General features: G+C 42.1%; 1 protein-coding gene across 10 annotated transcripts in view; it reads left to right on the top strand.

Annotated features, from left to right (window-relative positions):
* ADAMTSL3 (ADAMTS like 3) overlaps positions 1-24510 on the top strand; it is a 353112-nt gene that overhangs the window by 178780 nt on the left and 149822 nt on the right. For all 10 annotated transcript variants that reach the window (XR_006218331.1, XR_006218332.1, XR_006218333.1 and 7 more), the window contains exons 8-9: positions 6519-6593; positions 13488-13645. Coding sequence is in view for 6 of the 10 variants with exons in the window: in XM_042987917.1 (XP_042843851.1) it covers positions 6519-6593; positions 13488-13645 (233 nt within the window). In the remaining 4 variants the exon portion in view is untranslated. The remainder of the gene's footprint in view (positions 1-6518; positions 6594-13487; positions 13646-24510) is intronic.

The raw sequence follows: 24510 nt of genomic DNA, 5'->3' as shown, positions 1-24510 counted from the left end.
TCAAGCAGGGGAGGGACAGAGAGAAAGGTGGGGAGACACAGAATCCGAAGCAGGCCCCAGGCTCTGAGCTGTCAGCACAGAGCCTGAGGCGGGGCTCGAACTCACAATCTGTGAGATCATGACTTGAACTGAAGTTGGATGCTTAACCAACTGAGCCACCCAGGTGCCCCATTTCAGGTTAATTTTTGTTAATGGTGTAAGATACCGGTCCAGTTTCATTCTTTTATGTGTAAAAATCCAATTATTCCAACACGTTTATTGAAGAGACCATCTTTGCTCCGTTGAGTATCCTGGGCTCCATTGTCAAGTATTAGTTGACTGTATGTGCTTGGGTTTATTTCTGGGCTCTTAATACTTTTTGTTGGTCTGTTGGTGTTGTTGTTATTATATACCACACTGTTTTAATAAGTGTAGCCTTTTAAGTCTAGCTTTGAAATCCAAAAGTTTGATGCCTCCTGCTGTGTTCTTCCTTCTCAGGATTTCTTTGGCTAGTTATGGTCTTTTGTGGTTCCATGTAAATTTTAGGACTATTTTTTCTACTTGTGTAAAAAATGCTGTTGGAATCTTAAAGGGATTGTATCAAATCTATAGATGGCCTTTGGTAGTATTGACATCTTAACAATACTAATTCTTCCAGCCCATGAACTTAAGATGCCTTTAGATGTATATGTATCTTCAGTTTCTTTCATCATGGTCTCGCAGTTTTCAGAGTAGAGATCTTTCACCTCCTTAGTTAAATTGATTCCTAAGTATTGTTTTTGATGCTATGGTAAATGAGATCAATTTCTTTACTTTTTTTCAGATTTACTTTTAGTGTATAGAAGTGCTATTGATTTTTGTATGCTAATTTTGTATATTGCAACTCTACTGAATTTGTTATTAGATCGACATGTTTTTGGTCATGTCTTTGGATTTTTGAGATAGTTGACACTTGAACAGCAATGGGTTTGAACTGCATGGGTCCACTTATATGTGCATTTTTGTTTTGATAAATACAGTCCAGTCCTGTAAATGTATTTCCTCTTGCCATGATTTTCTTAATATTTTCTTTTCTTGAGCTTACTATATTGTAAGAATGTAGTGTATAATACATGTATCATACAAAATATGCATTCATCAACTGTTTATGTTTTTGGTAAGGCTTCTGATCAAGAGTAGGCTATTAGCAGTTAAGTTTTTGAGGAATTTATAGGCAGATTTTTGATGGCGTGAGTGATTGGTGTCCCTGATCTCTGCATTGTTCAAGGGTCTTTATATAAAATCATGTCACTTGCAAATAGAGACAATTTTACTTCTTCTTTTCCAATTGTGATACCTGTTATCTCTTTCTTGCCTTGCTACTCCAGCTAGCACTTCCAGTGCTGTGTTGAATACAAGTGGTGAGAATGGGAATGTCTGTGTTGTTCCTGATCTTAGAGGAAAAGCTTTCAACCTTTCACCATTGAATATGATGCTAGCTGTGGGCTTGTCATATATTGCCTTTAATATGTTGAGATATGTTCCTTCTATCCCTAATTTGTTAAGAGTTTTTATCATGAGTGGATGTTGAATTTGTTAGTGTGTTTTCTCTGTTTCTATTGAGATGATCATATGATTCTTTTCATTTATTCTGTTAATGTGATGTATCACATTGATTGTATATCGAACCGTCCTTGCATCCTAGGAAAATAAATCCCACGTGATTTTGATGAATGATCATTTTAACGTGCTGCTGAATGTGGTATGCTAGTATTTTGTTGACAATTTTTTCATCTATATTCTTCAGGGATATGGACCTGTAATGGATTTTTCTTCTGGAATTTTTACTTAGACAATTTACAAATACTGGCATTAAAAAATTTTCTTTCCAATATATATTTTTATATGTTATTTGTTTTCTAATTACATTGAGTAAGAAAGTGATCCCCAGAAGAGTATGGAAAAAAATGGTGACTATAATCCTCATTTTGTTCCTGACTACATGGAAATAATTCTAATGTTTCACCACTCAGTCTGCTCATGCTTTTGATTCTTTATTAAATTAAGGATGCTTCTTTCTATTCCTGGCTTTAGTAGGAATCTTACAATGTGTGCTGAATTTCATCAAATACCTTCTTATATTCATTTAATGATCATAACATTTAACTTTTTTGATCTCTTAATATAACCAATTATGTTAACAAGTTTTTATCATGTTAAATCAATGGTTTTTAGCATATATTCTGTTTAGTCATGGTACATAATTCTTGTGATACAATCTGTAATTAATTTGCTTTGTTTTAGTTATTTTTATATCTATGATCATAAATAAGATTTGGTTCATCTGTTTATTTTTGTGCTGTGTTTGGTTTGGGTATCTGAGTTATTTTAGTTATAAATTACTGAGAACCTTTCCATCTTTTTTTTTTTAATTTTTTAACATTTATTTATTATTGAGAGACAGAGAGAGACAGAGCATGAACATGGGAGGGACAGTGAGAGGGGGAGACACAGAATCTAAAGCAGGCCCCAGGCTCTGAGCTGTCAGCATAGAGCCCGGTGCAGGACTTGAACCCACAAACCGCGAGATCATGACCTGAGCTGAAGTCAGACACCCAAAAGACTCCACCCAGGTGCCCCTCAGTCTTCTTTTTATGTGCAACGTACCTATTTACTTAAGGTTTTCCAAAACTCATCCAGTAAAACTTTTTGGCCCTGGTCCTTTTTTTTTTTTTTTTTCCAGTTTCTATCTTCTTTTGTAAAAAATGTTACTAGCTTTATAATATTGTATTTGAAAAGTAACTCATCGGGGCGCCTGGGTGGCGCAGTCGGTTAAGCGTCCGACTTCAGCCAGGTCACGATCTCGCGGTCCGTGAGTTCGAGCCCCGCGTCAGGCGCTGGGCTGATGGCTCGGAGCCTGGAGCCTGTTTCCGATTCTGTGTCTCCCTCTCTCTGACCCTCCCCCGTTCATGCTCTGTCTCTCTCTGTCCCAAAAATAAATAAAAAACGTTGAAAAAAAAAAAATTAAAAAAAAAAAGAAAAGTAACTCATCAGTACATTGCCATTATACAAAAGTAAAAAAAATGCAGAACTATGGTCTTCTTCAGTAATTTCTGGAACTTTCATCCCTTTCCCCAGAGTTAACCACTGTCAACAGTTTGGTGAAAACTCTTCCATGAATTTAAAGGATTAAATAATTAAAATCTCACTCTGTTATTTTCTGGTATGCAATTGCACAGTGCTATGCATTCTCATATTATTATGTTTATACCGTGTTATTCCATGTATCCATATACAACACAATGTATTATAATATATACATGTATATATTGCTATAAGTTACATATACACGGGGGTGCCCATGGGTGGCTCAGTTGGTTGTGTGTCTGACTTTGGCTCAGGTCATTATCTCACAGTTTGTGGGTTTGAGCCCCACATTGGGCTCTGTGCTGACAGCTCAGAGCCTGGAACTGTTTCAGATTCTGTGTCTCCCTCTCTCTCTCTCTGCCCCTCCCCTGCTCATGCTCTGTCTGTCTCAAAAATAAATAAACATTAAAAAATTAAAAAAAAATTACATATACATGAGAATGCAATACTTAAACACATGTACTTTATAATGAGTTTGTGTCTTACACATTTTTAATGTGGTAAATTATGCATAACCTACAATTGATCATGTTAATCATTTTTTAATTTTTTTTAATGTTTACTTATTTTTGACACAGAAAGAGACAGAGTGTGAGTGGGGGAAGGGCAGAGAGAGAGGGAGACACAGAAGCAGAAGCAGGCTCCATGCTCTGAGCCATCAGCACAGAGCCTGATGCAGGGCTTGAACCCATAAGCTATGAGATCATGACCTGAGCAGAAGTTGGATGCTTAACCAACTGAGCCACCCAGGCTCCCCAGTCACGTTAATCATTTTTAAGTGTATCATTCAGCGGCATTAAATACGTTCACGTTGGTGTGTAACCATTATTACCACCATCTGTCTCCAGCCTTTTTTATCTTGCAAAACTGAAAGTCTGTACCCACTAGACAAATAAGAACTCTCCATTGTCTCCTACCCCAACTCCTGGCACCCACCATTCTCCTTTCTGTCTCTGTGAACTTGACTACTCATACGAATGGAATTATACAATATTTATCCTTTTGTGACTGGCTTATTTCACGTAGCATAACATCTTTGTGGTTCATCCGTGTTACGCAGCATGTGTCAGAATTGCCCCCCTTTAAGGACGAATACTATTCCATTATATGTATTTACCACGTGGTGTCTTTCCACTCATCTGTGGATGGACACTTGGGCTGCTTCCGCCTTTGACTATTGTAAATAATTTTGTAAACATGGGTATGCAAGTCTCTGTCTGAATCCCTGCTTTCAGTTCTTTGGGGTTTGAACCCAGACGTGGAATTGCTGAATCATATGGTAGTTCTGTATATAATATTTTGAGGAACTGTTCTTTCTGGTGGTAGAACCATTTTATATTCCCACCAATGGTTCATGGGTATTCCGATTTCTCCTCATCCTAAGGATTATTTTCTGGTTTTATTTTATGTTTTTTTTTTTTTTATAATGGCCATCCTAATAGGTATGAAGTGGGATCTCATTGTGGTTTTGCTTTGCATTTCCCTAAAGAGTAGTGATGTTGAGCATGTTTTTATGCACTTAATGACCATGTGTATATTCTCTTTGGAGAAATGTCTGTTCCAGTCCTTTGCTCGTTTTTACATTGGGTTGATTATTCATTGTTGAGTTGTACAAGTTCTTCGTATGTTCTGGATATTCACCCCTTATCTGATATGTGATTTGTAAATATTTTCTCCCGTTCCGTTTTTACTCTTGTTCATAGTATCCTCTGATGCACAAAAGTTTAATTGTGATATAGTCCAATTTATTTGTTTTTATTTGTTGCCTGTGCTTTTGGTGTCTTATCCAAGAAATCATTGCCCACATATATTGTTTTTTAGCTTCCCTTTTTTAGTCATCAGTATGTATGTTGGCTTTAATTCCACATCAAGTCCTATAGCTTCTTATCTTTACTTTTATCAGGTGTAGAGTATTCCTGAGTATGTGTGTATCACTGTTTGTTTCACCTCTGCCCTTAATAGTGGACATTTAAATAGTGTTCATTGTTTTGTTTTTTGTTTTGCACCTATGTATATTAGGAACAAACAAACAAAATCTGGAAAGAATATTTATCCAAGTGTTAGAGGTGATAATCTCTGGGCAGCAGGATTAGAAATGGTTTTATCTCCTTGCTTGTTTGCATTTTTTTCAATTTCCCGTAATAAACAGGTATTTTTATGTAATGAACACTTACAGACAAGTCAGCAAACATAGTAACATCCTTTGATCCAACCATTTTGTCCCAGAATTTATCAAAAAAAAAAAAAAATGTGTTCTCTGGAAGTTACACAAAAACAGTCTGTGCTCTGACTAATTCATATCAATGATAACAGGCTAATATCATGGAGTAACAGACTTAATGTTCAAATGGGGGACTGCTGGGGTAAAATTTTATACATGAGCCCAGATTATCATGTAGCCGTGAAAATTAATTTCAGAATGCGTAACAGCATGGAAGAAAAGAACATCTTTAAAGACTAGGATTTCCACAAGGTGATTACCTAGGCGAGGGATCTTCAGACTTTTTTCTGTGAAGGGCTAGATAGTAGAGAGATTAGGCCTGTGAGCCTTGCTCTCTCGCTTACAACCACCCAATCCTGCCTTTGTGGGTAAAGGACATAAGTGAATGAGTGTGGCCAGGCTTAGCCCGAGGGCCCTAGTGTGTGGACCACCCCCCATCAGAGCACTTGAATGAGGCCTGGAGATGGAGGCTGAACAGGTGGTAGCATTGATTTTCAATTTTAATTTAGTCTTTTAAAAATGCATTTAAGGGGCACCTGGGGGGCTCAGTTTGTTCAGCATCCAACTTCGGCTCAGGTCATGATCTCGTGGTTCTTGGGTCCGGGCCCTGTTTTGGGCTTTGTGCTGACGGCTCAGAGCCTGAAGCCTGTTTTGGATTCTGTGTCTCCCTCTCTCTCTCTGCCCCTCCCCTGCTTGTGCTCTTTCTCTTTCTCCCTCAAAAATAAATAAACATTAAAAAAAAGTTTTAGGGACGCCTGGGTAACTCAGTTGGTTAAGTGTCCGACTTCAGATCAGGTCATGATCTCACAGTTCGTGAGTTCAAGCCCTGCCTTGGGCTCCACACTGATGGTGCAGAGCCTCCTTGGGATTCTCTCTCTCTCTCTGTCTCTCTCTCTCTCTGTCTCTCTCTCTCTCTCTCTCTCTCTCACTGCTCCTCCCCAACTCGCTCGCTCTCTCTGTCTCAAAATAAATAAATGATAACTTAAAAAAATTTTTAACGCATTTAGATAAAATTATGAGTAGTATTAATATGCCTTCCACACAGTAAGTGCTTTCCAAAGATTGCTTGATAATAAGACAAAAATGTGGTTAAAGAACCCTTTGCAAATACCCCCAGTTTTCACTGACTTGCTTATGTTGTTAGGCCTTCCACGCACAAGGTTTACTGTATTTGTCTTGTGTTCTTTCCCAGGGGAAGAAAATGTGATTGCTGTTCCTTTAGGCAGTCGAAGTGTAAGAATTACACTGAAAGGACCGGCCCATCTTTGTAAGTACAATTTAATCTTGACATGTTTTTATTTTCTGATAGTTTATGTAGCCAAAACAAAAATCTTCCATTGTGTTCTCAGGTCGGTAGGCAAACGTCTCAAGGATTTTGCCAACCACTCTGAAATCGTCTCCATCACTAGGGAATGATCAGTACCCTGAATTTTTCTGTTCTGCCCCAGTGCACGGAAATATACCAGTCGGAATTAATCCCCTTGTGGGAGAAGAAATGAAGTTACAATGAGGATAAACTATTTTTACATGGAGATTAGAATGGGGTTCAAGAGTTTTCTAGAAATTTCAACAGTTTGGGACAAAAAGAATTTTTTTAAACACAAAACCATATCAGTGATTATGGCTGAAAAGTATAAGCTTTGTTGCTAGCACATCACAACATCGGGTCCAGGGGCGGCGAGAGTAAACACTGGTTTCCCAGAATACTGAGTTTGAAATGATAGAAGATTGCTGCTATATTGTTTCTTTGGCCAAAGTCAGATGGCATCTCCTCTGTCTTTGTCTTCTGTTCTCTTAGGACCTAAAAGAACAGGAAATACCGAAGTTTGCTTTTCTCCCAAGGTCTCCTTGTGGCCAGAGGCAGGACTTCCTCAGTCTTATTCTCAGGAGAATGGGTTTGTGCCAAGACTGGCTCCCTGGCCTTGAGGAAGCTTACTGAGTTCAGCAATCTCTTTCCTTAAAAGTACAAACCAGTATTTATAACTATTTTAAAGGTACACAAATCAAGGTCCACTGGATCCAAGTGCTACACAGTTTTTGCCTTTTTTTCTTCCGAGCCGCTGTCCTAGATTTTTGATTATAAAATTTTCTCTGGGCCACAAGCATCTTACATCTTTGGTAGCTTTTAAATGTGTGTGTGTGTGTGTGTGTGTGTGTGTGTGTGTGTGTGTGTATTTTGAATTCATGCAAACCAGAAATGTTCTCTGAGAAAAGGTGATGTCAAAATGTTTAAGTAAACATGTTTAGGATCACCGGTAATATAGATTAAAATCTTGAAAAGAAAAAAACCCAAGAAATTCTGCAGTACATTATGATCTAAATCAGAGAAGCAAGAGAATATCTTTGGGGCAGTAAGGGTGAATAATTGTTTGAAAGGTTTTTTGTTTTGTTTTTTTTTTTACCCTTAAGTTCATTTTATGAATTATGACCAGAAGAGTGTGACCAATATTTTTTAACTAAAATACCAAAATGTTTACAATCATATAATGGTTACTTTATTCAAGGCTTTCTCTGCAAGGAAGCATCACAACATTCTCTCAGCTTCTTTTTAAAATGGCTTACAGCCTAAAGCTCTTGATGAGAGTAAATCTTCATCCTTACACATGTGAACTTGGTTTTTTGAAAACAGGTAAAAATCATTCAGGCCCAAGTCTTGTGGATCATTTGAGGGATCCCGTTGTGACATACAATTTTGGATTCAAAACTACGAAGTGCTGAGTGTTAATAGTAGCATTATTCATAATAACCATAAAGTGAAACCAGCCCAAATGTCCATCACCTGACGGATGGATAAATAAAACGTGGCCTATGTAGAACATTACTTTGCTGTAGCAGACAACGAAAGACTGACCTGTGCTACAACGTGGATGGCCGTTGAAAACATGTGAAAGAAGCCAGATACTAAGGGCCACATGTTATATGATTCCATCTATGTCTAATGTCCAGAATAAGCAAATCTATGGAGACAGAAAGGAGACTGATGGTTGCCTGGGGCTTGGGGGAGTCAGATTCGTGGGGAGATGGGGGCATGACTGCTCGTGGGTACAGGATTTCCTTTGGGATGACAAAAATGTTCTAAACTTAGATCATGGCGATGTTTTCACAACTCTGTGAATGTACTGAAATCGTTAAACTACAGTTTAAATGGGCAGATTTTATGGCATGTGGATTTTATGACCTATCAAAAAGATGTTTAAAAAATCTTCAGCAACTGGGCCCAATTTTCTCATGATGCTTAAGGCAGTTCCCCAAAATTCAGCTGCAAAAAGCAAAAATGGGTTTGTAAGTTCCAAAACCAGAATAGGTAGACGGTAAACAGAATAAGTAAAAATGAATACTTTGAGGGAAAATATTCATTTACATGCAAATATGTTCTGGCATACTAAATATAGCTTTATACTCAAAACTGGCACTGTTCCAAGAACAGGGCTCAAAAATGTTCCCATTTCTCCCAAGGTGACAGAGCTGTTGTTTGGAACATTTCTCCTTCTGAACAGTCTTGCAATTAATTGACTCTGGAAGCGTTTCTGAAAGTTCTCGTTCTCTGCCGATGATTAGAACTGGCTTCGTTTACAAAGGATTTAGTTAGCATTTCTGAACATCTAAATATAGAAGTGGTTTTATTTTCTTGATTTACACAACTGTTTTCTTAATTTTTTATTTGAAACAAAGATACATTCCTGAAATAAAGCTTACTTTGCTGAAATAAATCATTCTTTGAAGATCTGCATTAACTACAACCTTCCAAAAGGCTACATCATTAAGAACTGAGAACACTCAGTAACGTTAATGTCAGTCTCTTTGCTGTGGAATGGAATTTAATTACAGAATGTCTGTCTTACCTACTGCCTAGAGGTGTTCAGATCCTAAATTTCCAGTCCTGTCCAAAGCCTGGCCCCAACATAGTCCCCCATTTCCCTAAAACATCAAAAATGGACGCAATAAAAGGATTCCTGGGAAGGAGATTTTATTATAGCAAAGCTTTGGCATTAAATGTGTTTGACTAGCAGTAAATGTGAGAAGGCATGGTACCATAAACTGAAAACCTGCATTATTGGTAAAAAGAATCATTTTTGACCATGTGTAGACATGTACAGTTGACCTTGAACAATGTGGGGGTTAAGGGCACCAACCCCTGCACAGTGGAGAATCTGCGTCAAACTTTTGACTCCCCCCGGATTGAACCACCAACAGCCTATTGTTGAGCAGAAGCCTTACTGGCAACTTAAACAGTTAACACATATTTTATATATTATCTGTTTTATATACAGTATTCTTACAATAAGGTCAGCCAGAGAGAAGAAAATGTGATTAAGAAAGTCTTAAGGAAGAGAAAACACATGGACAGTACTGGGACTGTGTTTCTTGAAAATAAATCCCTGTATCAGTGGACCTGTGCAGTTCAAACCCGTGTTGTTAAAGGGTCGACTCTAAAAATACAAGCGTAGATGCATAGTGACCAAAGGAAACGACTAGTGAGTCTGGTCGCATGTACTCTAAATGCAGCACTACTCGAAACCTAAGTGTGATGTATTTCTGACTGCCATAGCTGTGTGAACGTTCAGTATGTTTACCTAACGGGACTTTAGTGGCCTTGGAATTTAAGGAGACCTTTTGAGGATGGTTAGCAGAAGGCTAACCTCTTTTGAAAGAGAGATGCCTGGACTGGTGCTTCTCCGTGCACACCCTTCCGCTGGAAGCAGCTAGAAGCTTCCATCATCTTTGTAGATATCTCTCTGATAAACAACTGGAATGAATCAGAATATTTATTTATTAATTTATTTATTATTTTTTAGATGTTTATTTATTTTGAGAGAGAGACAGTGTGAACAGGGGAAGGGCAGAGAGAGAGAGAGAAAGAGAGAGAGAGAGACAGAATCCGAGGCAGGCTCCAGGCTCCGAGCTGTCAGCACAGAGCTTGACATGGGGCTAGAACTCACGAACCAGGAGATCATGACCTGAGCCAAAGTCAGGTGCTTCACCAGCTGAGCCACCCAGGTGCCCTGGATCAGACTATTTAAAGGCACCATCATAGACTTGAGCTGTGAAGATTTGGGGAATTTGAAAGCATCTTGACTTCCGATTCTCCTTTTATCTGTTGGAGACCGCACATCATCTTTTCCTTCACTCTCCTCTGCAACCCCCCACCTTTTTAAGCCTGAGGAGGAGAAAGAAGTCAGCGGTGGACAGCAGGGCCGAAGGCACACACCCTCTGCCTTTAGTGGTGGGTATGTTTAGGGGCTTCCTGGTCTCCACCCAGGACAAGCCCTCTTGCTGCAGAAACCACGGAGGGGTCCGGAAAAGCTCTATCAGCCGAAGGGCCGTGTGCATTTCTTAGTAGCCACGAATCGTACATCATCACAACATAGGGCTGCAGTCAAATACAGCAGAAAGCTCAAAATTAATAAACACTTAAAAATGGATTTATAAGTCAACACATCATCTGAATTGTTGCTTTCCACCGGTCTCCACCTCGCCTGTGGATTCATCACAGTGGCTCTGTTAGTCCATATGATCTGAATCACTTGTATCCATGAACTCCCCTCTTCAGTCACCCACTTTTGACTCTTACACAGTAGCGATCAGAGAACCTGCCTTCCACGTCCTACCTATGCAGCCAGCATTTGCAACCTAGAGAGCTGGAAACCTTCTGAAAAAAAAAAAAAAGCCATAAAGACAGTTTTTTCACGAGCATATATGTGTCAGTGGAGGGAAAGAGTGGTTTGGATAATTCACCTGCCCTTGAAAAAAGGGCAAAAAGAGTGGGTTTGCTCCCTGAAGTTCTCATGCCCTTGCCCCTAACAGTCCTGGACACTGTCCAAGTAATGGAATAGATTTGGTAGCAAAAACAAAACAAAACACCAGGACCAGACTAACAGAAACGCTGGCCTTTGGTTTTCAAGGCTGGATGTCCAACCGGCCTTTCCCTTCCTCCCAGATTCCGGCATCTCTGCTGTGACTCACATTCCGATGACACTTAGGAAGCTGTGATCCTAGCAGAGGCTAACGCAGTGCTGAAGCAACCCCAGCACAGCCGTGGAAGCCGCTGAACACTATCTGCATTTAACCTCAACTCATTTCAGGCTGAACCTCCGTCTAGAAGCTCGGTGTCTTTCAAGCCCTCCGTGTGGATGGATTTTGTCCAGTTTCGCCGTGTGCTTTGATGTTGCCAGAATGCTCACTGTTACTCCTCCTTTACTGCAGAGGGATAATCCATGCGGTGTGGGGCCTTCTTACTATCTCTAGTGTCCCATCTTTGTTTTTCTGACAGCTCACTTTGTAACAGTTTTATATCTTCATTGGAACCAGGAAATGAATTTAATCTCACGCTTTCCAAAAATCCACTGTGGTCGTAGCGCTCAGGGCCAGCATGGTTAGGGTTTTGTGTGGCTGAAAGTAGCCGGCAGCATTCTTCGACCGCTAATGACTCCTGTAGATCAAGGAGCTCTGAATTTTCCCAGAGAAGTTCCCAGCCTGCCTGTCAGGCATAATCAGGGATGTCTCCTAATGCGTGTTATGCAGTCTGTCCAGGGCTCTTGGATTCCCACAGATGCTCCAGAGAGCGGAGAGAAATCAAAGGAAAACAGCCAAACACAGCCGCGTGCAGATAGCAGCCCCCGATGCCAGACGGTTTTGTTGTGTTTTCTCAGCTTTCCTGGGGCTCGGGTTCTGTCGTGTCCTTGGTTCAAGGTGGTCGAAGGGCCATTGAATATGCATGAATCAAGTATAGGTTTCAGAGCAGAAGATCTGTGATATTGTCTGTCCTGACTCCACATTTTAGAAACAAGACAGTGAAAACCCAAGGCAGAGATGGAAAGAGAGCTGGGGTCAGAAATGCATGTACCCCGGGCCCTGGCCACACATTTTAAAAAAATTTTTAGCGTTTATTCATTTTTGAGAGACAGAGAGAGACAGAGCATGAGCAGGGAAGGGACAGAGAGAGGGAGACACAGAATCTGAAACAGGCTCCAGGCTCTGAGCTGTCAGCACAGAGCCCAACGCGGGGCTCGAACTCATGGACCGCCAGATCATGACCTTTGCTGAAGTCGGACGCTCAACTGACCGAGCCACCCAGGCGCCCCTGCATTTTTTTTTTAACCTTAGACCAGAAAGAAATATCCTTTACAAAAAGTAGAAATGCTGTTTTGGTTAAACTGTTGACATTTTTCTGTAGGAGGTCTAAAAGCCCTTCTGTTCATATAAAAGCAAATGTGAATGAAGAGATAACATGCGGGAGAGAGATCTTTGTGGTGATGAAATAGTGCTGTGTCTCCATCCCGGTGATGTGTGATAAAATGGCATAGGAATGTGCACATTTTACCAATGTTGATTTCCTGGTGTTCATACTGCGATGTAGTTATTATATAAGATGTAACTGTTCCCTTGGGCAAAACGGTGCATAGGACCTCTCTAGTATTTTTGCAACTTCCTGTGAATCTATATTTCAATATGAAAAGTTTACTTGGAAAAAAAAAAAGCAAGTTCAAAATTCACGGTGGTTTTGTCCAAATAAAAGACTGGGCTTAAGATCTTCTCAATGGATGATCAAATGAGTAACATATCTTTACTTTGAATAATAGCGACATCATGAAAAAGTATGAAGAAAGATGTTTTCTCTTTCCCCTTATTGTGGGAATGGCTCCAAATTGTTGCATAGACCCAATTGGACCTCACACCTTTGTGGACGACTAAAAAGCTTGCATATGTATCCCACCAATCTGAGTCCATGTAAGCTAAGTGGCTATGTTGATATTGTGTTGATATCATTGTGGTAGGGTCCCCTCCCTAAGGAAAAAACAAAAACTCAAGGCAACCTGGCTATACGTGTATGTGACAACATCCCTCACGACCTTGTAACATGAGACCGCTTAATCAGACTGCATGTTTGTGTGTTACCATCTATGGGAGACAAAGAAATAGAAAGCGTATAAGAACCTCTGCCTCGTGGCGTTCGGGGCTCAGTTCTTCAGGTATGAACTCAACTGAGCAGTGCTGGCACAAATAAAGTTAATTCCTGGAAAGAAAAGCCTCGCTGTCACGACTCTCGGTGCGAGAATCCTGCTACTTCCTATGCTGGTATACGTGTAGTGAAATAATTTTTGAAATAGAATGAATGCTTTCAAGATAGTTCTCTCATTTCACTTCTGTTTTTAAATTTTAGTTATCGAATCAAAAACACTTCAAGGAAGCAAAAGAGAACACAGCTTTAACAGCCCTGGAGTTTTTGTTGTAGAAAACACCACAGTTGAATTTCAGAGGGGCTCGGAGAGGCAGACCTTTAAGATCCCAGGACCTTTGATGGCTGATTTCATTTTCAAGGTATGATGCACCTTTTCTCAAATGTCCTGCATCTGAAGCTCCTCACATCTTGAGTTTTTGAAACACTACGTTTGTTTACCAGGAAGTCATCAGTGATTGTTTCTACACCGAGCACGTATCATGAGTCTTTCCATCTTGGCAGTGGCTTCCTAAAAATTGTTCATCTCCCTCTAGTTTCTGCTTCTCAACCCCACCAGTTAAGGAAAAAAACCTCACTTTTTTTAGGGGAGGGATTGTTTTTGCATTTATAGACTCTGGTTGTGTTCAGTTTCAAACCTCTAGGCGGAGTTTCGTGAAAATGGTCAACGGTTCAATGCTGCATGTCCTAATGTGTTGTGCGTGCTGTCTCCTTGCAGAGAAAATGGGGGCTCATCCCTTTCCTTCCTGGTTTGTTTCCTCAGTTGTATCTCATCACATGCGCTCATTGGGCACGTCATAGGGGTCCTTCTAAGAACTCTTCTTGTTTCTAACCCTGAGCCTCTGTCCCCTCTCTGGGTAAATCAGGGTGCATCTTTCCTCAGTCAGAGGATATGAAATAGAGTAGCCAATATATTTCCAAGGTAACACAGTGTGAAAATTCTTCTGATGAAACTGAAAATACCAAAGACATGAAGAAAAGAAAGGGCATTTCCGTGGGTGGTTTTGTCCCAACCCTTTTCAGAAACTCATTCCAAATGAAAATGGAGAAAAGCAAGTAACGGCCCAGAAGGGCTTTACCCGTGCCCTCAATGCCTTCGAAAGACCTGTCCGTGTACCACATAATTATCTGTCACAGAATGTTCCTGGTTGCACACCGATGTCCTGTGTTCCAGATTCAGCCTACAGTATGGCCAGCCAGGCGTTGAGCTGCACAGTGTTGTTTCTTTGAGACTGAGTTGTACATGGTCGACATTTAAAAATCGAGGAATTTAACCTAAAACTATCAGCTATTTTTATGCTTCTCTTTAAAATGGGAAGATGGAACTCCTAGTTCAAAGTTGGTCCTAGCAAGAACTGGCTGCAGCAGGTTACCAGGGGCTTTCCCATCAGGGCACACTCTGTCCGCGCCGTGGTCCCCACTGCTCCCTGTTGTGTTCCTGACTTTGAAGGCATGAGCGTCGGTTCACAGACACGTAGGTTGCCTTTCACAGACACTCCTTGCTGTTCACAGATGTGTAAGTGACTTCTGTGTCAGACCCTTAAAGCATTAAGCCAGTGTTAGTTTTGGACAATCGCATTTTATTTATTTATTTTTTTTTTAAAAATTTTTTTTTAACGTTTATTTATTTTTGAGACAGAGAGAGACAGAGCATGAACGGGGGAGGGTCAGAGAGAGGGAGACACAGAATCTGAAACAGGCTCCAGGCTCTGAGCTGTTAGCACAGAGCCCGACGCGGGGCTCGAACTCACGGATTGTGAGATCATGACCTGAGCCGAAGTCGGACACTCAACCGACCAAGCCACCCAGGCGCCCCGCATTTTTAAAAGGCTTTTGGGAAGTATGATTGTCATCTTCCTTTTCTTCTAGTCTTTCTCTTGGGTGCATTGTTATGCCAAAGTTCTGTGCTGCTTTTGCCCCTGAGGGTTTTCCCATTTGATTCTCAAGTAGTTAAAGTACACCCTTGCATGCACGTGCACACACACACACACACACACTCACACACACACGCACACATCTGCACACACGTGCATGCACACACATGCATGCACACATCCACACACATGCATTCGCACACACACCCACATGCACTCACATTTGCACACACATCTGCACACACATGCACGCGCACATCCACACACACACATCCACACACACATGCATTCACACATGCACACATGCACACACATAGGCACCTTTTCTTTTTTTAATCCTGTTTTCATTCCTTCTTAGACAACGTGTGTTCTTCTCAGGTCATCTTGGAGATCTCTGCGTGGGAGGTCCTTGTAAAATGATGGAATGGAAGGAATAGCCACAAAGGTCACCCTTTCAAGATATTGTTTGGTTGCTGCATCAGCATGGAAAATATACTTTTTATTGTCACCATGCATAAAAAAACCACATACACATAAACCATATATTTCTACAGGTTGGTGTGTGTACATTTTTTTTAAGATTTGAGAGGATGTGGGGCACCTGGGTGGCTCACTTGGTTGAGCGTCAAACTCTTGATTTTGGCTCAGGTCATGATCTCATGGTTCATGAGATCAAACCCCACGTCAGGCTGTGTGCTGACAATGCAGAGTCAGCTTGGGATTCTCTCTGCCCCTCTCTCTCTGCCTTTCCTCCCGCCTCTCAAAATGAATAAACATTAAAAAAAAGATTTGAGAGGACACTGAAAACATAAAAAAACCGAAAACATAAAAAACGATGGCTATTTTATTTTATTTTTTATATTACCGTTTTTGTCATTTATTTCTTTTTTTAAATATGAAATTTATTGTCAAATTGGTTTCCTGAGAAACGATGGTTATTTTATTTATTTTTTTCAATATATGAAGTTTACTGTCAAATTGGTTTCCATACAACACCCAGTGCTCATCCCAAAAGGTGCCCTCCTCAATACCCATCACCCACCCTCCCCTCCCTCCCACCCCCCAACAACTCTGAGTTTGTCTCAGTTTTTAAGAGTCTCTTATGCTTTGGCTCTCTCCCACTCTAACCTCTTTTTTTTTTTTCCTCCCCCACCCCCATGGGTTTCTGTTACGTTTCTCAGGATCCACATAAGAGTGAAACCATATGGTATCTGTCTTTCTCTGTATGGCTTATTTCACTTAGCATCACACTCTCCAGTTCCATCCAGGTTGCTACAAAGGGCCATATTTCATTCTTTCTCATTGCCACGTAGTACTCCATTGTGTATATAAACCACAATTTCTTTATCCATTCATCAGTTGATGGACATTTAGGCTCTTTCCATAATTTGGCTATTGTTGAGAGTGCTGCTATAAACATTGGGGTACAAGTGCCCCTATACATCAGTACTCCCATATCCCTTGGGTAAATTCCTAGCAGTGCTATTGCTGGGTCATAGGGTAGGTCTATTTTTAATTTTTTGAGGAACCTCCACACTGTTTTCCAGAGTGGCCGCACCCATTTGCATTCCCACCAACAGTGCAAGAGGGTTCCCGTTTCTCCACATCCTCTCCAGCATCTATAGTCTCCTGATTTGTTCATTTTGGCCACTCTGACTGGCGTGAGGTGATATCTGAGTGTGGTTTTGATTTGTATTTCCCTGATGAGGAGCGGTGTTGAGCATTTTTTCATGTGCCTGTTGGCCATCCGGATGTCTTCTTTAGAGAAGTGTCTATTCATGTTTTCTGCCCATTTCTTCACTGGGTTATTTGTTTTTCGGGTGTGGAGTTTGGTGAGTTCTTTATAGATTTTGGATACGAGCCCTTTGTCTGATAGGTCATTTACAAATATCTTTTCCCATTCCGTTGGTTGCCTTTTAGTTTTGTTGGTTGTTTCCTTTGCTGTGCAGAAGTTTTTTATCTTCATAAGGTCCCAGTAGTTCATTTTTGCTTTTAATTCCCTTGCCTTTGGGGATGTGTCGAGTAAGAGACTGCTACAGCTGAGGTCAGAGAGGTCGTTTCCTGCTTTCTCCTCTAGGGTTTTGATGGTTTCCTGTCTCACATTCAGGTCCTTTATCCATTTTGAGTTTATTTTTGTGAATGGTGTAAGAAAGTGGTCTAGTTTCAACCTTCTGCATGTTGCTGTCCAGTTCTCCCAGCACCATTTGTTAAAGAGACTGTCTTTTTTCCATTGGATGTTCTTTCCTGTTTTGTCAAAGATGAGTTGGCCATACGTTTGTGGGTCTAGTTCTGGGGTTTCTTTTCTATTCCATTGGTCTATGTGTCTGTTTTTGTGCCAATACCATGCTGTCTTGATGATTACAGCTTTGTAGTAGAGGCTAAAGTCTGGGATTGTGACGCCTCCTGCTTTGGTCTTCTTCTTCAAAATTACTTTGGCTATTCGGGGCCTTTTGTGGTTCCATATGAATTTTAGGATTGCTTGTTCTAGTTTTGAGAAGAATGCTGGTGCAATTTTGATTGGGATTGCATTGAATGTGTAGCTTGTTTTGGGTAGTATTGACATTTTGACAATATTTATTCTTCCAACCCATGAGCACGGAATGTTTTTCCATTTCTTTATATCTTCTTCAATTTCCTTCATAAGCTTTCTATAGTTTTCAGCATACAGATCTTTTACATCTTTGGTTAGATTTATTCCTAAGTATTTTATGCTTCTTGGTGCAGTTGTGAATGGGATCAGCTTCTTTATTTGTCTTTCTGTTGCTTCAGTATTAGTGTATAAGAATGCAACTGATTTCTGTACATTGATCTTGTATCCTGCAACTTTGCTAAATTCATGTATCAGTTCTAGCAGACTTTTGGTGGAGTCTATCAGATTTTCCATGTATAATATCATGTCATCTGCAAAAAGTGAAAGCTTAACTTCATCTTTGCCAATTTTGATGCCTTTGATTTCCTTCTGTTGTCTGATTGCTGATGCTAGAACTTCTAACACTATGTTAAACAACAGCGGTGAGAGTGGACATCCCTGTTGTGTTCCTGGTCTCAGGGAAAAAGCTCTCAGTTTTTCCCCATTGAGGATGATGTTAGCTGTGGGCTTTTCATAAATGGCTTTTATGATCTTTAAGTATGTTCCTTCTATCCCGACTTTCTCGAAGGTTTTTATTAAGAAAAGTTGCTGAATTTTGTCAAAGGCCTTTTCTGCATCGATTGATAGGATCATATGGTTCTTATCTTTTCTTTTATTAATGTGAAGTATCACATTGATTGATTTGCGAATGTTGAACCAGCCCTGCATCCGAAACGATGGTTATTTTAGAAGGGATAGGTGCTTTGGGGGGGAGTGATCTTAGCTTTATTTACAGTATTCTGATACTTAAAACAATTCTTTTTAATACAACTTTTAAAATGTTTTTATTTTTATTTTTGAGACAGAGAGAGAACATGAGCAGGGGAGGGGCAGAGAGAGAGGGAGACACAGAATCCGAAGCAGGCTCCAGGCCCTAAGCTGTCAGCACAGAGCCTGACGCGGGGCTCGAACCCATAGACTGCGAGATTATGACCTGAGCCAAAGTCGGATGCTCAACCGACTGAGCCACCCAGGCGCTCCTAAAACAATTCTTAACGAGAAGAACACAGTCATGTATCACTTGCATAATTAAAAATTCTTTTACACCTTCTGGCCCAAATTCTGTGTTCACCCCCTAATAGAATATATTTCAGTGACATGTTGCCCCAGTCTGAATTAGTACTATCTTCTGTTTTCCTCTCTGGGTTCTGGTTTTCTCAGATTTAATAAACAGTTCTGGGCTTTAACTTCCAACTCCTGGAAAGCTTTTGATATCTCTTGACGGAAAGGCTTTAAAAAAAAAAATATATATATATATATATATATATATCCATCAAAGAAGGTGTTGCATACAACTGTCTGAGTCACACATAACTAGAGCCTGATTTTCGTGCCTGCGGCCATTTTCTTTCATAAATGTGGTGTGCGCTTGGTGGGAGAGAATTTGGCAAAATCAGACACCGTGATGAAGCAGTATGACTCTGGTGTTATTTTTTCCCTGACTTATAAGCTTGTCCAAATAATGTGGGTTTCTAGGAAATATACTTTTCCATCGGTTACTTTTTCTATTCTTTTTTTCCCCCTTTTTTCTTTCTTCTTCTTCTTTTTTTTTTTTTTTCTGGGAACACTGTACTTTTACCCAGCCTGTGTTGTCGCTAAGGGGGGGAGCTCTGGTTCCGCTCACATCTTCGCGGCTCATCATACCATCGGGCGTGGCTGCAGTTGGGGAAGTTGAAAGTGCGCATGAGGTCGCCAGCAATGGGCGGCAATGTGTTTTGCTGTATCTCTTCCCATTCCCATCAACCGAGAGCAGCTGGTCTAAAAATGGAACATCTGACTTCAACCCAGGCTGTAGAGAGGAGACCGGCTCTGCCCGCTCAGTGCCAACAGAGCAGTCATGGGTGCGCCCGGGGATACTGAGGCACACTCTTTCATACGGGCACAGATTAGACCTTACTTCTTGGACTTGTAATAAACAGACTGTTAGAAACCATTATATTCTGACATCACAAGTAACCTCTGAAGGCCTCGGTGGGATGTCAGATTCTTCTGTGGCTCTTGTTCAGATTGTAAAGCCACTGCACCAGTGAGACAAAAAAAAAAAAAATGTCTTTCTCCTTTTTCAGAAGCTATATTTTCATGGTTGGACCATTCTTGAAAATGACACTTTTTTTTCCTTCCCAGTGGATTTATGTATTTTTGTTTTCCCGAATGACCTTTTTCTCATGGATGACCTTCGTCACAGCACTACCGGGTCACAGTATTTTGTGTTAGCGCCCCTCAAGTGTTCGTATTTCGCTTTTCGAATGTGTGTATGCTGCCACCAGGTAGCAGTAGAGAGTCCTGATCAGGTACTTCATGTCTAGGCCGTGTTGATTGGAGGGTACCGTAGGCACTCTCTGTTCCGGGAGAACTTTCTGAACAGTTGCATCTGTGAGTAGATGTTCGTGAATATCAATTTCAGGAGTATGCCCATGAGAACAAAACGAAACGGTTTTGGTAAAGACCTCTCTTTCCATGGTTCACCACTTTGTGCTGGTGCATCCCTCTCTTTTGCAACATATCCATCTTAAGGGAAGGGAAGAAAAAGCTCTTCTTCCTTGTGGTCTGCAACCTTCCTCTTTATTCCAGATACCTGTCATCTTTCTCCCACTCAGATATTTTGTGTGTCTTCGGGAAAAGGTTTTCTGATATCTCTTGCCACTCATTTTCAGCCAGGCAAGCCCTGCCGTCAGTTTCCCCCAGCCTCAGTTCTAGATATGTGTTATGTTCTCTCTTTACACTGTCTCTCCTTTCTTTATGGGCAGTTATGAAAGCACCTCTGCGTGATCCAAGGACGCAAAGATTTGAAACTGTCTGTCCTCCTTTATTGCAAAGAGCAGGTGTCTGCAATGTGGTGCAGACAGTGACTGAATTTGCACATTCACGGGAATTTCAGAGCACAGCAAGACACAGTTGTGAGGGTCGGTGCCTGTGCTAGGTTCCTGAGGCTCTTGTGAAAGCACCTTTGTAAACTGGGTGGCTTGAAGGACAACAGATAGTCGTTGACTCCCAGTTCTGAAAGCTACAGGTCCAAGATCAAGGTGTGGGCAGCATTGATTCCTTCTGAGGGCTGAGGGAGGATCTGTTTCATGCCTCTCCCCAGCTGCTTGTGTCCTCGAGCATTCTCCCTTGGCCTTCTCTGTCTGGGCATGTCTGCCTCTGCACCCACATTTCCCCTTTCTCTAAGGACACCAGCCATTTTGGATTGGATCCACCCTAACGACCTCACATTCACTTTACTAGATCTGCAAAGACCCTACTTATTTCTAAATAAGATGGTATTCTGAGGTGCCATGGGTTGAAACTTACACATATCTTTTTGTGGGGGAACCCAATTCAGCCCATACTAGTGCCCAACAGAAAAGAAAATTGACCTATTTTCATCATGTCCATCGATCAGAATTCCCTCTCGACCTGAGCATTTGCCGTTAACCACAGAGGCAGAGACTTGAAATCTCACCTGATGTTTGCCGTCATGTGATCTGTTGAGAGAAATTTCTCAGTGAAAGCAGTTCAAATACTGTTCTAGTAGTTACCAGAATTCACAGCTAAATTATATGCGTAAACTGGATACACACATTTATTTAAGAAAGAAAGAAAGAAAGAAAGAAAGAAAGAAAGAAAGAAAGAAAGAAAGAAAGAGAAAGCAGGCAGAGTTTTGTATAAATAGCTAGTCTGTAAATTTTGGAAATTAATTTGAAGTGGCCAAGTAAGGTGGTTGAATCTGAGTTTATTTTTCTTACCATTGTTAGAAAATCATTTTCTTAATGAAACGCAAGTAATGTACTTCTGCACATGTTAATAGGCACTTCTTCATTGCTGTTCTGTGTACTTGACCGTGTGCCTCGTCAGCAGAGCGATCGGCCCTGGGGGTTCGAAAGTGGCGGTTGGTGATTGGGGTTTGTTAGCAGGAATGCGGAGAACAAGCATTGATGTTCAACTTTCTATTACTAAGGTAGGATCTCCTTCCTGCTCTTGTCCTCCCGCTCCTTCTTCGTTTCCTCCTCCTCCTCTTCCTCCTTCAGTTCAGACTTCTGTCTTGAGAGTCAGGCTTATGGAGAGAAATAAGGCTTTTTATAAACTGATTCAGCTCCCATAACGTGTCAAGGACCAAGCTCGGGAGACTAAATCCTAGTGTTTCTTCTTCAGGGTAGGGAGGATGCCCGTTCCCCCGTAAGGCTGAGCCCTGGGCTTAGTGTCCTCAGCACTCCGTGTTCGGGAGAGTGTACACTTTCGTGAGGGAGTCCGGCAGGGATGTGCAAAGAGACAGGCTGGAGGAGGTGAGGCCAGGAGACATGTCATGACGGCGGTCACTGTCCAGAGCAGGGAAGCATCTTCACTGGGTTTCAAAGCAAAGGCAGAAAAGGAGCTTATGCTCCACTGTTCATCTAGAAGCCCCAGAGGAGGAGGCCCCGTAAGGTATTTACTTCTGTCAGCAACAACCTGGGGGGGGGGTCCCATTGGACCAGAGTTGGCATGAGTGTGAGTTGAGCTCCCTGGAGGCTCCCTCGGCCCCCACGTGGCATGGAAGGGACCTGGGACATTCCCTGTACCCTTGACTGGGCAGCCTTGGAGGGGCTGACACAGTGGGGGCAAAATGACCCTGCGGCCGAGGGGTAAAGGTAGAGCTTCCGTGCCTCTTACTTTGTTCAGGAAAGACCCAGTTTGTGCCTGTGGCTCTGGCTTAGTTCTCAGTGGCCCTTCCTTTCACTCTCAGAATCGTCCTGGCTCAGGCAGTAAAGCGTATGGTGTCCTAGGTAAGGGGCTCGAGGCCAGGCCAGGGACTGGGCGGGAGTGGCAGCCACACCACTGACAACCTGCCGCGCAAGAAGGGCGTGGACCAGGCAGGTCACCAGAGGAGTCCACCATCCCCTGGCCAGGAAACAACACAGCCGAGGCCACTGGTTCTGCAGCTCCCTGCCGTCCTCCCAATGGCCAGAGGACCCGGCGACAGGATGAGGACCTTCACACACGGATCCAAGCTGTCCCTCCTTTCCCGACTCGGGCGTCCCAAGTGGAAAAGCACCGTGGAGGCGGTCGGTCTGAAGGACAGGACAGCCGAGAGACGGGCCACTTCCCCGCCTGACATGACAGGGCGTGGCCTAAAGAGACGCAATGTTAGGTGTCAACTTCTAAACAAATGAACCGGCTTGTAATTGCCCTGCATTCAGGCTGGAAAGCTAACGTGCAGAGAAGGCCTTGTCCAGACGCTCAGGAGGGTTTTTGATTTCTTGTGAACCTACTCAGCAGGGAAAACTTTTCTCAAGAGCTCTGCAACAGACCTTTCACCTGTCTCGTTGACAAGACTTGGGTCATGTGCTCGCTCTCAGCCTTTCCCTGGGCGTTAGTCCTTCTGGGTTCTTCAAGAAGCGGATGCCCTCTTGAAACCAATATTGCACTGGATGTTAAATAACTAAAATTTTTTAATTAAAAATTTATCTTAATATTTATTATTTTTTTATTAAAAAAATTTTTTTTAACATTTATTTATTTTTGAGACAGAGAGAGACAGAGCATGAATGGGGGAGGGTCAGAGAGAAGGAGACACAGAATCTGAAACAGGCTCCAGGCCCCGAGCTGTCAGCACAGAGCCTGATGCGGGGCTCGAACTCACGGACCGCGAGATCATGACCTGAGCCGGAGTCGGCCGCTTAACCGACTGAGCCACCCAGGTGCCCCAATGTCTATTTATTTTTGAGAGCGAGAGAGATTGAGCAGGGGAGGAACAGAGAGAGAGAGGGAGACACAGAATCTGAAGCAGGCTCCAGGCTCCAAGCTGTCAGCCCAGCTCGAACAGGCTCCAGCTGTCAGCTGGGCTCAAACTCAGGAACCGTGAGGTCATGACCTGAGCCAAAGTCAGATACTTCACGGACTGAGCCACCCAAGTGCCCCACTAACTAAAATTTAAATTAAAAAAAGAAAAGAAATGGCTTCAAAACAAATAAGTAAAAAAATAAATAAAAATTTTTAAAAAATGTACCAATATTGATTCATCAATAGTAACAAATGGACCGCACCAATGCAAGCTGTTAATAATAAGGAAACCGGTGTGTGTTGGGTTTATTAGAAGTGCTGTACTTTCTGGTAAGTTTTTCAGTAAATCTAAAATTGCTCGAAGAAGAAGGAGAAGGAGGAGGAGGAGGAGGAGGAGGAGGAGGAGAAGGAGAAGAAGCTGCCACGAAGACAGGACTAGATGTGCAAGACGTTTATGAGCGGGATACCCATGAGGAAGAGGCAAGATGGCACCAGGAGATGCCAAGAGAGCTGTCCGGCGGTAGTGAAGATCTGACTTCAGAAGCAGAGGAGAGAGGGAAGGAGAGAAAGTCGGGGGGGAGCATCTTAAACTGAAGGGTGGTCCTGGGGGATTCAGCAAGGCTGCAGGGGAGGCCCTGAGCCAGAGTCCTCTATCACATGGTGTCCCAGGAAATGGCCTGCTTCGGACCCTGGGGCGGGAGCAGCCCACGGGGACCTTGACCTGCCACAGACGCTGCCGAGCCGTTACAGTCTGCAGTTGTGCGAGTGAGAGGCGCATTCTCATGGGTCCCACACCTGCTAAGGCAGCTGTGACCGCCATGGTCACATGGGACAGTCAGGCGCTAAGACACATGGGGGAGGAATGAACACCGGAACAGGCGTGAGCCTTTGGCGGATGGGAAGGGGAAGTGGACATTGGTCAGCAATTAAATGCATCTGCTCCAGTAAGGGCGTCATCTCTTTATGGAGAACATCTGGGTTTAATGCC

This window comes from Panthera tigris, chromosome B3 (assembly GCF_018350195.1).
Source record: "Panthera tigris isolate Pti1 chromosome B3, P.tigris_Pti1_mat1.1, whole genome shotgun sequence".
Classification (NCBI taxonomy): Eukaryota; Metazoa; Chordata; class Mammalia; order Carnivora; family Felidae; genus Panthera; species Panthera tigris.
This window is presented reverse-complemented; position numbering and strand designations above follow the sequence as displayed.